This window comes from Polypterus senegalus, chromosome 15 (genome assembly GCF_016835505.1).
Source record: "Polypterus senegalus isolate Bchr_013 chromosome 15, ASM1683550v1, whole genome shotgun sequence".
In the NCBI taxonomy this organism is placed as follows: domain Eukaryota; kingdom Metazoa; phylum Chordata; class Cladistia; order Polypteriformes; family Polypteridae; genus Polypterus; species Polypterus senegalus.
In genome coordinates, this window is record NC_053168.1 from 49773789 (window position 1) to 49789297 (window position 15509).

The 15509-nt window shown below is 35.6% G+C and overlaps 1 protein-coding gene across 1 annotated transcript in view; it reads left to right on the forward strand.

Moving 5' to 3' along the window:
• Positions 1 to 15509, forward strand: part of skap2 (src kinase associated phosphoprotein 2) — a 138605-nt gene that overhangs the window by 98016 nt on the left and 25080 nt on the right. The window contains exon 10 of the mRNA XM_039737017.1: positions 13571 to 13642. Coding sequence (XP_039592951.1) covers positions 13571 to 13642 — 72 coding nt within the window. The remainder of the gene's footprint in view (positions 1 to 13570; positions 13643 to 15509) is intronic.

The following is a 15509-nucleotide window of genomic DNA, read 5'->3' on the forward strand; positions in this document are numbered from 1 at the left end:
TTGCGGAAAGAGTGTTGACCTTGTTGAGAGGTTTACTTACCTTGGCGGTGACATTTATGTCTCTGGTGACTTTTCCTATGAAGTCAGTAGATGGATTGGGAGAGAATGGGGAGTCATGAGGTTGCTGGAAAGGGGTGTGTGGCGCTCCCGATATCTATACAAAAGGACGAAGGTCCAAGTCTTTAAAGTCCTGGTGCTTCCTGTCTTGCTATATGATTACGAGACATGGACGCTATCCAGTGACCTGAGACAAAGACGACTCCTTTGGTACTGTGTCTCTCCGGAAAATCCTTGGGTACCGTTGATTTGACTTTGCGTCAAATGAGAGGTTGCTCATGGAGTCCCGAATGAGGCACATTACCTGCATTGTGAGGGAGCGTCGGTTACGGCACTACAGCCATGTGGCGCATTTCCCTGCGAGTGATCCGGCTAGTAAGATCCTCATTGTTGGGGACCCGAGTGTTTGGACCAGGCCAAGGGGTCACCCACGTAACAACTGGCTGCGGCCGATAGAGGGTCATTTCCGGAGGGTGGGACTGGACCTTGCGTCTGCCTGGGGGGTTGCAAACCGGGATCCCGAGTTGTTTCGTCGTGTAGCATGCTCCCCAAACTGACTTGACTTGACATTATTAAGTACTACAGGTTCATAAATACTCAGTGTCCAACTTATTTTTTTTTTACTTGAGTATGAAGACTTCCATCATTATTTAACTTCTATCAATGAATATTACTGTGCTGAAAAAGTCGTCACCCAGCTGTTATAGTAGACATGCCCAGAGATTTTCAGTCATTTAAACTGACATAGTCCAGCAACAAGATCAGTAACTGTGATCAGCAAATCTGACAAATACCGATACTAGTAGTTGTGAAATGTGACATATACTTAACCTGAAATGGTACAAAGGTAAATGCCACAGTTGAGTGAGACAAATTTATGCCTACATAGAGTGTATGCTGTGGATTAATTACACCTGCCTGCCCTCCAGCCCCCTATATCATTTATGGTTACAGAGAATGATTAAACTAGTATCACTGGGCGGAAATGGGGCAGGTAATTCTTGCTCACTGTACACACATTCATATATTATACTATACGTTTTAACATAAGTATAACATTTTTTTTGTTGGGGCTGACGGTCAGCCCTGGATAGGATATTGGTTCATGTGGGGGCACAAGTATACACCTGCACAGGCCAATTAGCCGTCACCCAACAAATATTTCCCAACTCCCAACAACATCAGTAACTGTGGTCAGCAAATCTGATATACCCCAATACTAGAAGTTGTGTAATGTGACAAATGCTTAAACTGAAATGGTACAAAGGTAAGTGGTAAATTGGCAAAGTTTGCTGACATTTATTTATTCCTACATATACTGTGAAGTAATTGCACCTGTCTACTCTCCAGCCGCCTTTATGGTTACAGTGAGATGGCAATTAAACCAGCATTACTGGGCTGAAGGGGGATGGGCAGTCCTTGCTTACTGAACACACATATTCATATATTATACCTTAAGTTATGACATACATGTGATTTGGGGGTGGGGCTGGGGGGGCATAGGGATCAGCCCTGGATAGGGCATTAGTTCAATGTGTGCACAAGCATAAACCTAGATCTGCCAATTAACTGTCACTCAAATGCTATTTCCCACCCTTCTTCCTATGGTGCTGGGAATAACCATGGTTCACTACAAGCCACAACTAGGAAAGACGGTAGGTAAATAAATAAAAAGAAATGGTCTAATATGCGTCTTTACGGTATAGGAGGAAAATTTGAAAACATAAGGCCCATTCAAAGTGAAAGCTCAGAATGTGTCCTTGTAGAACAGGATTACAAATCTAGAGCTCTAGAGATGTGTGCTGAAGCACTAAACACAATGTAACCATACTGCCAGAATTTACAAATTGAAATAAAGCTTTTAGTTCATTTTTAACTTAATTACAGTGCCCTCCATAATATTTGGGACAGGGACACGTTTTTCCTTTATTTACCCCTCAACAATTTACAAATCAAGCAGTTCAGACATGATTAAAATGCGCATTGCAGACTTTAATTTAAGGGTATTTGCATACATTTCTGTCCCAAAATCTCTACATGGTGCAATAGAAATGTATGCAAATACCTTTAAATAAACATCTGCATTGTGCTTTTTAATCATGTCTGAATTGTTTGATTTGTAATTTTAAGCTGTGGAGCAGAGGGATAAATCAAAGAAAAATGTGCCGATAATCTAATTCGATATGGCCTTGCACCAGTATCTATCCTGATTATCAGAGAGATGCTACCTAATAAATAAACATGGATATCAACTTCATGCTGGCTTTAAATTCTTTATAGTGCAGGATGTCTGAGAAATCAGTCAACTCACGATGTCAGGTACTCAAAGATGCTTTGAGTGGAATCATCACTGTTGAATCAAGTCATTGATGGTGGTGGAAAAAAAAGGATGGTATTTGCAGATTTAATGTAAGTCAGTCTGAGAGATCCTTATACTTGAATGTAGTCTGTCTTTAGCAATGCATTCAAAGTCTACAGTTGTAGCTGTTCATTTAATTTTCAGCCTTGCCCCAATGTTTATGATGGGTCGGTGCCCATGCATGTCACTTAGGTGGCATTATTGTTAACTACAAGCTACCCACATTGAACATCTGTGCTTAGTAACAAAGTAAACACTAAATTAATAAATTTAATGTCAGTTTGGATACTGCCAACAGTGGTAACAAACTTGTGTAGGTCAAAGCTTCTGCATAGATGCAATCAGTCTTGAATGATATGTCCAATAATGTGTCCACATAAAAAAAAATGAATGTTGTCTACAAAGACAATGAACACATGCATAATGTTGGACACATTATTAAAACTATAATTTTGATATTATTGCAAGTCACATTTTTGTAGACATGATTTTCTATACCATACAATGACCCTACAGAGTTTAAGAAAAATGTGCTTTATTCTTTTCACTTTATATATTCAGAATAGATTTATTCAGACACTGACTTTATATATTCAGGTGCTGACTTCATATATTAAGTAATAATTTTATATATTCAGACCTGACTGTACATATTTGGATCTGACTTTGTATATTAAGAACTAACTTCATATTCAGACACTGTCTTTATATGTTCAGACTTTATATATTAAAAAATATTTGATACTGCAATATAAAGCTTGAAGTTGTTGTCCAGTGAAGCACCTATCATACAAGCTGTTGACTCAGAGAAAATTGTCTTTTGATGCCCTTGTGGATTTGAGTCTGCCCAGCCTGTTCTTGTCAGAGTTCCCTGCATTTTTCAGGCTCCTTTTGTTGGTGTAAGAAACAACTCACTGATACCTTGGCTTTCTTTGAATTTTCTAAAAGAAAGATGTATGCTTTTAAGGGTTATCATGGTACATCTCCCTTTGTTGTATATTCAATATTGTGAAAATAATGCTTCAAAATAAGTACGAACACAATTTTTTTTCCAACACTGCTTTTATGTACTGTAGACAGAAGGTTTGTAAAACATCAACAGAAGTTGTGGCTCCTATAAGGTTTATTTAGATTTTCAAAGAAAAATTCAAGTTTGAAACTGGCAAATAAAAATAAATAGTTAAAATGCACAAAAGAACACAGACATTGGACAGAAGAAGACTGTAAAAAGTTTATTATGGCCAGCATCCTGGAGTCATCTTTATGGAAGAAGCCATCTGAGGACCTGTAAGACATTTGTTTCTCAAACTACAGACTCTGATGTTCTTCTCCTCTTATGCAGCTGTGCCCCTGAGCCTTCCACTTCTTTTTCTATCCTGGTTAGATCTAGTTTGCCCTCTTCTGTAATGAAATTAATAGATACCTTTGTTGAAACCTTCAGTTTCTTGGAAATGCAGAATGTTTTGCCCTAGGGAAAAAAGCAGTACATCAAAATGAACGCTATTTACTGTAGTTTTGGTCATTTTGAACCAAGAACAGAACTTTAGAAAAGCCAGTACCTTGCAACTCAAGGAAAGAGAATAAGGTCTCAGCAGTGCTAATGCAATTGCAAAGATTTCTCTGATAACTAATTATCATTTAAATATAACTGATTTCCGATCAGCTAAGGAAGTTTATTATTAAGAAAAAGAATGAATGGCTTCTGAAAAAGAGGCTATGCAGTCATATGTGAAAAACAAAGTAAAATCAGTCACTTTAAGAGGTAATAGCCATTTGCAACATTGGTAATTTTTTGGCTGTGTTTTTATATCAATTAAATGGTATTGTGATAAAAAAGATATCCATTTTATCCCAAAGGTATATGCATTTATATTAAACTTAACAGGGAGACTTTGAAAAGTATTTAGTGGTAAAACTCACACTGACAAATAGTCAACAACCTTGCAGCAAATTACAATTACAAATTCCAAATGAGCCTGAGCTAAACTCCACAACATCAGGTCCAATGGAGAATCCTACTCTGGATATGATGCCAATTAATCACATACAGTACCAAACTCATGCAAACAGCCATTGAGTCATTTATTGGTAAGGAAATATTGCCAACTTTAATCTGTAAACCAGCAGAGAGTTTTCACCTGTTCTATATGAAATACTTTTAAAGTTGTAGGCAATGAAGTTTGAAATAGTTAAATAAGCAAAATAAGTAATTAGCCCCTCTTAGTAAATTAATTTATTATTAAAATGGTTATAACAATCCACAACTTTATCTTCTTAATTAGTCTTTTTAAGCATCTACTGTATATGCTTAATGTTATTTCTTACTTTAACAAATATTGATTTTTGTAGTATGTGGAATTATCTTTAAACTTTTTGCTGAATGCCTGTTTCTGGCTGAGGGGATAGCTTAGCCCTGCAGTGATTACAATTGGGTATGTCTGCTCATGTGCAACCTGACATTTCATTTTAACATTGGAGCTTAAAACCTAGATCCCCTTTATTCTCTGCAGTAAAATCAGGAACATTATTTTCATTTATTGACAGTTTTCTCTTTCTGTTTAAGCTTTTCCCAGACAAAGTTATGGTGTGTAAGTTAGAGAAGAGGTATGAAATGATTATTACTATCTGCTTTATTAAAGGTAGCTACAGTATTTAAAAAGAAAGCAGATCTGAATCAAAAATGTATAGAGTAGAAAAAATTACACTGATGGAGCTTGGTGGAATTTTGATCTTCACCCACCACTGAGCAGGTCTGCCTGATTGTATTAAATTTGAAGAGTCTTAACTTTGCTTAAGTGGAAGAGAAGTCAGCAGTATAAAATCCCCCTTTCAAAGAGTCCTGGTACAGAAAGAACAGATATGTAGGAAGTCTGTTTTTCTATTGTTTGCTGGCCTACTGGACGGCCGCCGTGACTTGAGTTTGAGTTGGAAAGTATATGTTGTCTGTGCCTTCTTTCCAACTTATTATGGCTTAGGTTTTTCCGCCCTCAAGTCCTTTGAGTCCAAACTTAAGGTTTTGCTGTTTTCATTTATAAAGTTCATAGCCAAATTATTTTCCTGGGCAGCTGGTTGTTGCCATGCTCCCAGTTTACTTAGCATTTAAACCTGTATTGCTGTATTTTGTCAGGTGATGACTTCAGAGACCATCACAATGATATGATACCAATTGAGACAGACAAGACACCAACACTCGATTGTTTGATTGTTTTTATGTTATTAGTCATTGGCAAAGGAGGGGGCTATATCATTAGTTAGTAAAGTTAATGTTAGAGACATCTGCACACATAATGGAAAAACCTGAAATTGCCCCATCACAATTTTTATTCTAAAAACTCCATGGTTAATAGGTACAAAAAGAATATCCTTCAGCCCATTGTCAAAAGCAATCAATTTTAATTTAAAGTATGTGAAACCTTGAGAATTACCTGTTTTTCTTCATTAATTGGTTAGAAAACGTGCTCTGATGGACAGGCAGAAAATGCTAATACTAATAACACACAATTATAATATATTGTCTTTATTGAACACACCCATCAAATATTCAAAGTGTTCTGTGGAAAATGTAAGTAACCCTTGGTTTTAATGACTGATTGAACCTCCTTTGAGGCAATCACCCCTAACAAGTGCTTCTGGTAGCTGATTTGCACAACATTCTGTAGGAGGTTTTAGACTATTCTTCATTACAAAACTGCTTCAGCTCAGCCATATTATTAGGATATCTGGCGTGAATGGCTTTCTTAAGGTCATTCCACAGCATCTGTATTGGGTTAAGGTCTGGAATATGAATGGACCACTCCAAAAGACAGATTTTCCTCTAGGGAATCTTGATAATATTGATAATTCATTTTACCCACAATGATGAAAAGCTATCCAGGCACTGAGTCAATAAAGCAGCTCCAAGTTGGGTTGCTCCCTTCACTGCACTTCACCACTGGGGTGATGCTTTCGTGTAGGTATTTGGTGCTCTTTTTATCCCATACATTCTACTACATATTCTTCCTGAACAATTCAACCTTAGTTTCTTCAGTCCACAAAACATTTTTCCCACTGGCATTGTGAAGGGTCAAGATGGTTTTTGGCAAACTTCAGTCAGATTTCAGATTTTTGGAGAGCAGTGGCTTCCTCCTTGGTGTCCTGCCATGAACACCATTCCTGTTCAGTGTTTTGTGTATGGTAGTCTTATGAACAGAGATTTAACCTGTTCCAATAACCTTTAGCTGTTATTCTTGGGTTCTTTTTACTTCATTGAGCATTCATCTTTGTGCCTTCTTGCCATAGTATACACTAACCCCAGAATGTACAGGAAGCTCATGTTACTTTTTGTTATCTTCTTTTTCACAAGAAAGCACAGTAATCTTTGTAAACATGTCAACATTTATTGACTGATTTTAAAAATATGTATCTACTCAATTGTTTTAACTGACTGTAGTGTACTGGTAATGGGTATTGCTGTGTTTAAAATTACTCTTTAAGATAAAAGGAAATTGAATCATTAAAATAACACTTTAAAACTTTACACCCATCCATCCATTTTCTAACTCACATAATACAGTTCAGATTTGCTGCAGCTAGAGCCCATCTAGTAGCACCCAGCACTCACACATATTCGGCCCAAAGTGCAGTTATTTTAAGGCATTGGTCTTTTTGATATTGAAGGATTATGGGGCTCTGAGACAGTTGTACTAACAACTGCATCAACATGCTAAAGCTATAAAAAATCAGCTGTAACAAATAGGATAATAAGAACATTAATCCAGCTGGTCCAGTTTTTAAATCTGTTTATTCCTGTTGAATTATGTAGGAATGACACTGAAAAAATGTTGTTTATGTAAAAATATAAAAGCCAGCTCCATCACAGGGCAAACCCTGGACACACTGGAAGCTACTGTGGAAAAGAGGATAATGGCAAAGTTGGATGCCATCATGAAAAATCCCCTCCATCCCCTCTAGGAGCTAAGACGTGCTTCTTGGGGTCTTTTCTGCCCACTGCTATCAGACAATTCAATGCTTCCACTAAATGTACTTAAGTTTATTTTTATTTATTGATTGATTGGATCTATCATCTGTCCTGTGAGTCTGTGTTCTTGTTCTTTATGTTTCTGTTGCTGTATACATTTGAATTTCCCCATGAGATTATTAAAGTTTACCTAATATAATCCATCTATCCATCCATTATCCAACCCGCTATATCCTAACTACAGGGTCACAGAGGTCTGCTGGAGTCAATCCCAGCCAACACAGGGTGCAAGGCAGGAAATAAACCCCGGGCAGGGCTCCAGCCCACCGCAGTCTAATATAATCTAATACTAAATACATTCTTTGTACACAAGCTTTTAAGACTAAAGCTTCAGTGAGTCACAAATATTTTTTCAAGGCTTATTAGTAAAATCCATTGGTAAAAGTCATTAAGGTAACCTTTAATTGATAAAAGTCAATAATAAAAGTTGCAATAGAGTCATGTGCAGAAAATACCAATTTAAATATGTTTCACTCATCCTATCTTTTAACCCATTTGGTCTAGTTCAGGGTCATGGGAAAACAGTTTCTGCCCTGAAATGGCAGAAACCACCTTTGGATAGGACACCTTTTCCTTACAGGGCACACATACTATTTTGCACAAACTCCTACATACTCATGCAGGGTCAGTTTAGTTTTATTAATTAACCCAAGATATAAGACTAAGATAACAGAGAGAGAGATAATGTTTATTGATGGTAAAAGAACAAAATTGCTTCAACATGGAAAGAAACAAATCCTTAATCACAGTCAGTATAAGTTTTTTGTGAAAATTATCTTCCAGTTATATTAGAGCTTTTAATGAATTTATATATTTGGTTATTTTTTATATGGAAGAGAAAAGTTTAGTCTGTACATGTGAAGCAGACTTTAGTAAATAGGAGTATTAGTAAAACTAAAACCATAGGACAGCATGACCACTATTTGAATATGTTGATGTATATTCCACTAAATATGAAACATATTTAGATTTTTGATGGGGAATAATCCAAAGTAGTATAATACAACAAAAATCTTGATGTCTTGAAGAAGAAAACCTTTAGCTTATAATCTTATCAAAACCATTAGCCAAACCAGATATTGCAGACTAGAAACAGGTAGTAGTTTTATCAATTTGAGAATGTACCAAATGTAAATCCAAATTATAAGTAATCATGTTTATATAAAAAGTAAAAATGTCTGCCAGAATTAAAAAAATGGGTAATACAGTAATTATTACATATTGTTGTTTGCATACTAACTTTTATAGATTGATAGTTTTGAAGAAAAATTGTCATCAATATGTATGATCTGTAAAAAAAAGTTTTTATAGTTCACATTATTATGTATTTAATATTATAGTGTCAGTATTGGCTTTCAGGTAGACTTGCATAAAAGAAAATGATAAAAAGCAAAAATGTCTGCCAGAATTAAAAAAAAGGGTAATACAGTAATAATTACATATAGTTGTTTGCATACTAACTTTTATACATTGATAGTTTTGAAGAAAAATTGTCATCAATATATATGATCTGTAAAAAAAAGTTTTTATAGTTCACATTATTATGTATTTAATATTATAGTGTCAGTATTGGCTTTCAGGTAGACTTGCATAAAAGAAAATGGTTATTGCATTGGTGTCTTTGATATTTCAAGCTGATTCATAATTTAATGTTTTTTATGCATGAATATGCCCTGCAATGGACTGGTGACCCATTCAGGGATGGACCATTTTGTTTTTTAGTGCCACTGGCTTGAATTAAATGGGTCAAAGACTGATGGATGAATAGAAAGTGTTTTCTGTTGATTCTTTGGATTTGTATTTTTTCACCAGCTCAAAAATAGGACAGCGACATCACTGGTCCGCACTTTTCTGGCGATTTTTACACAAAATGTATTTAATTATATTTCCTCTCCTTATATTGCAAATTGGTTCTAGTTTAATTTTTGCTTTTTTGTAGACCTTTTCAGACTGTCACTTTCAGATAGCAATTTATGTCCGCTTTCTGTGTCTTTTATGAATCCTCATATTTTGCTTTTCCTTGGTGGCTCTTCTGCAGGTTGCAGTGACTTTTACAACTTATATAGCTTAATTTAACCCTTATGGACTCAACCTTTATGCCAATAAAAAAAGCTTGTTTGTGAGTTATATTCATCTTCTTCATCTTGTCTGCCTTGTGACCGTTTTTTTTTTTTTGGGTGAAGAAAATGTTACTGTTTAAACAGTTAATCTGAATATTATGTAATAGTTAGGCTAACCAAGAATATCTTTTACAGTTTTTTAACACTCTAGGTTTTTACTTCTTAAAAAAAACACACACACAATTGTGTGACTATTTACCTTTGGCATAGTGCCTATAAAAAGTGTTCACTTTCTAGGAAGTTTTCACATTTTATTATTATACAACATTGAATCACAGTGTATTTAACTTGGCTTTATTGACGTTGATCAACAATCAAAAAACACTTTAATGTCAAAGTGAGAAATGATTTCTGCTAAATAATCTAAATGAACTGTAAATATAATACACATAATTATTGAACGCATAAGTATTCAGTCAGTATTTAGTAGATGAACCTGTAGCAGCTATGAGAGCCTTGAGTCTGTGTGGACAGGTCTCTGTATCAGCTTTGGACATCTGGACACTGCATTGTCCCCCCATTCTTTTTGAAAAACTGCCAAAGCTTCTTTAGGTTGCCTGAGTTTTGTGAGTGAGCAGCCTTTTTCAAGTCCAGCCACAAACTCTCAATTGATCTGATATCTGAACATTGACACAGCAATTCCAGGACATTAACCATGTTGTTTTTAAGCAATTACAGTGTAGTTTGAAAACAAATCTACTTCAAAGGTTCATGTATCTTGCACACTGCATCAGGTTTTTCTCTAGGAATTCCCTGAATTTCACGTTATTCATTTTACCCTCTACCCCCACAAATTTTCTAGTGCCCGCAGTAGAGAAACATACCCACAGCATGGTGTTGCCTCCACCATCCTTTGCAGTGGGGATAATGTGTTTTGATAATGTGCATTGTTTGTGCACAGTGTTTAGTCTGATGGCCAAAAAACTCATGTTTTGTTTCATCAGACCATTGAACTTTCTTTCATCTGACTCCAGAGTCTCCTATGTGACCTGGGAAATCTTCATAAACTTCCAAGTCAACCGGGAAATATAACCTATAAAGAATGACATGGCAAACATTCTTTTTTATATGTTCTTGCTTTTTAGATTTTTTTGTTATGCCATGGTATGTAAAAGCAGCCATTTGAAAGTGGGTGTACATGGTTTTTAAATCTGTATTTAAAAATGTTATCAATATCATTATCCAGCTATCTTTCTGCAAAAAATTAATATCGCTAGTAATGTAAAAGTAGATACATGTATTATTTACTTCAAAGAAATTATTTCACTGTGTTACTTACTGTGTAAGAAAACATTTACGTATTAGTTAAGTATTACAGAGAATAACAAATGTTGGCGTTCCAGACCTGAGAGAGAGAGAGACAGATATGCTGTGGAGACTGCTAGTGTGGATGGACAAGAATGAGAAAGAGAGCACTTGCCTGCGATGCTCACTTTCATAGAAATCAATCAGCTTTGGTGCAAGTTGTGAAAGTGAAAGGGAGCTGCTCTTTCGGAGTCAAAATGTGCTTTTAAAGACTTTGATATGGAAAGACGAGGAGGAGTATCACAGCAGGAGCATCGTGAGACAGTCCTTTTAAGTCTCACTTTTTTACACGTCTTATTGTTAACCTCACATACAAAGTGACAGTTGTTGACATGAGAGTAGCACAGTACACAGCTTTTTGTGTACTATGCTGCTTTCATGTATAACTACACTGATATACAATTACTCTCATGTAACAGCTGAATAATATTTTCAGTTAGCTGTGTGTTTATTTACAAACTAGGCAATCTTTAAATAGTTTATAAATGTTTGCACTTTTTTATATATGTATTATACTGTATATGTATATATAGTGATTGTAGATGCCCCAGAGGATGGGCTGGGTGTCTCAACTAGAATGGAGTTGGAGTACTTACCCAACCGGAATGCTATAATGGAAGGATGGATTAATGGGAGCAATACCCGGTCGGGATGTCCAAAGATTACCAGAACCGGAAGGAGAGCACGGCAGGGAGCAGTTCACCCCCCACTTCAATAGGTGGCATTGTCCCTCATATAGAGTCCCACTTTAGATACCAGCAGGGCTGCATGGGAGCTGGAGTCCAAAGGAGCAGCCCTGAAGGGGTCCCTAGTAGACGTTAGAGGGCGTTGCTGTGGAAAGATCCACTTGGCTTTCTCATAACCCGGAAGTGCACCCAATTGGTTATGTCATGTCATCGGAAGTACTCCCCTTTTATTTGAACCTGGGACTGTGTAAGTGTGTGGGGGTTTGGGGATCTGTGGCACCCCCTAGCCTTCACAATATTCACACACAGACACACTTCTGCACATATTAGGGTTGTAAAAGTTAACACGTTATTGCATGTGATTAAATTTAAAAGGTATAACACATTATTTTTCCCAAATCACGTTAATTGACACCACTTGCTATCTAAACCATTAGTTTTCATACTGAGAGCTTCAGGCCTAGCGAGTTTGACATTATTAATAACATAAATTCCAATTTTAAAGATTGTCTTTAAATTGCCACATTTGTAAATAAACCTACAGGTAACTGAAAATATTCTTCAGCTGTTACATGAAAGTATAGTTGTGTATAATAATAATAATAATACCATATTCATATTTCTGTTTTTAGTCTGTTCTGTATAATATATAATACATTGCAAGGAGGAAGAAAAACATGGTACAACAGGAAGTATCGGCAGTTATTATGTTCCACATCAAGCACTGCTCATTACCAAGATATTTTTGTCTGTAAGACTGCTGCTCACTGAATGTTTTTTTTTTTCTCACACCATTCTCTTTAAAGTTTGTAATGCACGAACATTACAGGAGAACACCTTTTTAAAAATAAAAAAAGGTGGAACCATCATGTCCAGCACCAGCAATTATACCATGGTCATTTCAGCTTACTATATAATGCACATCTTGCCCATTTTAATGTTTGGTCAAACAACAGCTGAACCTCTAGTTCATGTCTTTATGTTGTATATACAGGGTGAGTCAAAATTATGTTAACATTTGAATGGTGGAAACAATTTATTCCCAAAACATTCTTCATACGTGCAAGATGATTTAGAGGAATGCCTCAACCTGTTCGCCGTCATGTTCAATACATGTACCATATATGGCACATAAATTGTCCACATACATTATATATGTATATAAATAACAGTACCATTAGTGTTAACAATGTTGAATCACCCTGTACAATTTCTGCTTGGGATTTATAGTTTATCTAATCTAATATTGAATGGCTACAAGTTTGAAAGCATATAAAATACGTGTAAAATGCATACATCACTGTAAGACCCAGCCTTGGTACAGGATGCTCAATGTCTCACCTTGACATAGCTATTCAAAAATAACTTTATTATCTGTAGACTGAACTACCACAACACTGAAGTAGAAGTGCTTCAGCTGTTACTTTTGAAGTATCAATTTCACTGAGTTTCAGATAATTGCCACTTTCATCATGTCAACATCATTATATACTGTTTTTTTCAATTTTACAAAATTTCAGAAAGGTTTCTTTAGCTCTCGTTAGCTCCCTTGGGTTTCTTTTTAACTGAATTTTTCATTCATCAGTGTTATGAAACAGAAACTATGATGAATGTGTAAATTTCCTTTTTCAGGTGCAAAACTAATTTGCATTTTCCATTAATTCATTTCCTTATGCTGATTTACTATCACATTCTTAATGTTTTAGGAAAAATTCATTCTTTTTCTTTAGGTTAGAAATAACATTTTGAGATAACATAGCAAAATAACTTGGACTTTTGAATTGTTAATTGCTATATTGGCAAATTCTTTTCAATGAAGTAAATACTTGTGGAAGAAAAGCAGGATATTAATTCACATTCAGATTATTGCTATTTGGGAAATCTAAATTGTTTTCGCTTTACAAAAGTTCAATAATGAATATGTAAACCTTTATTGAAACAAAATCTAAAGGTTGCAGGGAAATATATATAATACTGCTATATGTGATACAGTATTATAAGTATGTCTTGCTTTTTATTTCCTCAGAGGAAGACATGCCTATTTCCTCTCAAAAACCGCCAGAGAAGATAAACAAACCAAGCAATGGGATCGTGACAGGTAATTTAAAATATTTTTTACTTTGCTGTCAAAGCAGCTAGCTATGTTCTACTTATCAGTCAACTTCTTAAAACCTTTTTAAGTTGTGCTAACTAACAGACTGCTTGAACTTTGTGTAAGAGAAAGCCATGTATGTTTTGAGTAGGCTTTACAAAGTAAGCCAATTTATACAAGATATTCCTAGCTGAATTACTTTGTAATGACTCAATTAGCTTTCATTTCTGCACAAAGGAGATTTAGCTGCATATATTAGGCAATCATCATTGGGAAAGTGTCACTAGCAAAGGACAGTTTATAAATACAACACACAGTTGCTGTCACACCTATAAGAATATAATATAGACATCTTTGTATACTTTGTGGTTTAGCGGAACAGACTTCTGCCATTCAGAGGATGACAAGGGACAAGCAGAAACCCATGGGAATGTCAGCATAGACGTCTCTGAAAAGGTCAACTTGACACAGGCTCTGACAATCGACCCACTACTCTGTCTGCTTTGATAAAAATCAGATAAACTTAAGACCGCTAATTGATCCATAGCCTACTTAAATGTTGGCCATGCATATCTTCATTGCATATGATTAGCACAAATAACAAATGAAGACCTAGGTGAGGGGTACGTGGGAAAGAAAAAAAGGCTTGTGACAGCAAGAAGAAAATTAAGTCTGTTTGAACTCATATGAAAGTGTTAAAAGACAAAAATTCCTTATCTGTCTGCACCTGGCAACTGGCCTATACTGTAATTATCAGTAACAAAAGTGCAGGAGTGAAAGAGAATATCTACATACTTTCCACCCCCATCCTGGGAAGAGCCCTGACAATATTTTTTTAACCTAGTTGAAAACAAGATAGAATATTTTAGCAGCTCAAGGACGTAACAGTTTGATAAAGCAAAAAATATTTGACATAGAGTTTACATGGGGGCTCTGCTTCTTATCAAGCATTTCACTTCCCAGCAGTCTAGTGTCAGGAAAGTCATTCTATTCTATTGTATCTGATCTGTGTCCTGGGAGGAAATGTTGCCTGTGTTGCTTTCCCCATTATGGGTACCAAATACATCACTCCAGTGAGCCTGTCAGAGAGAGGGTGGACAAGGAAAGTGATGGCAGGAAGTAGCATTTCAGACAGACGTGTGCAGTGACATGAGGAAAGGATACAGTATGTAGTCTTTAGGAAGGCCTATGAAAGGAAGCCAGAAAACAGGTTGTTTTTTACGGGTTTGAAGTTGGACACAGGCTTTCCAGACAGGAAGTCCATTCTAGTTTGGTAAACTTTATAACTGTAACAACATAATCACTGATATTTTTTTGTTTTTATGTCTCCCATTGCTAGATTTAAAAAGCAAGATTCAAAATTATTATAAAATTTTGAAACCACAAGTGTAGATTCAAACTCAGGCACTGGCAGTATTTATCCATACAGTGTACATGTTGTTATTTGTTTACATATTTGTCATAGTGGTCAAAATTACTATAATGTATACTATGTGTTTGCAGAGTCTTTTTTACACACAAACATGAACCATGGTATGTTAAGATTCAAATATATGTTTTAGTAACATTCAGTATTCCTAAATATTTTAACTCGGTCCACATTTACGGAAATCTACTCTTAGAAGAAATAATCTGTTGCACCATGTATTTGGCTTTCAAATAGTTAATTAAAAAGAGTATTTGGAAATAAATAATTATGTTAGCTAATGTGTACATTAAAAAATGCTTTTCTAAGACTAGAATAAAGTATAGTATGTTTAAGCATACATCTCTGTTTACACAGTATACAGATTGAGTATATATACATATTTAAGAAAATAAAGGAAACACTTCACTAAGTGAAGATGGAAATTGTTTTGAAAGTGGGTTATCT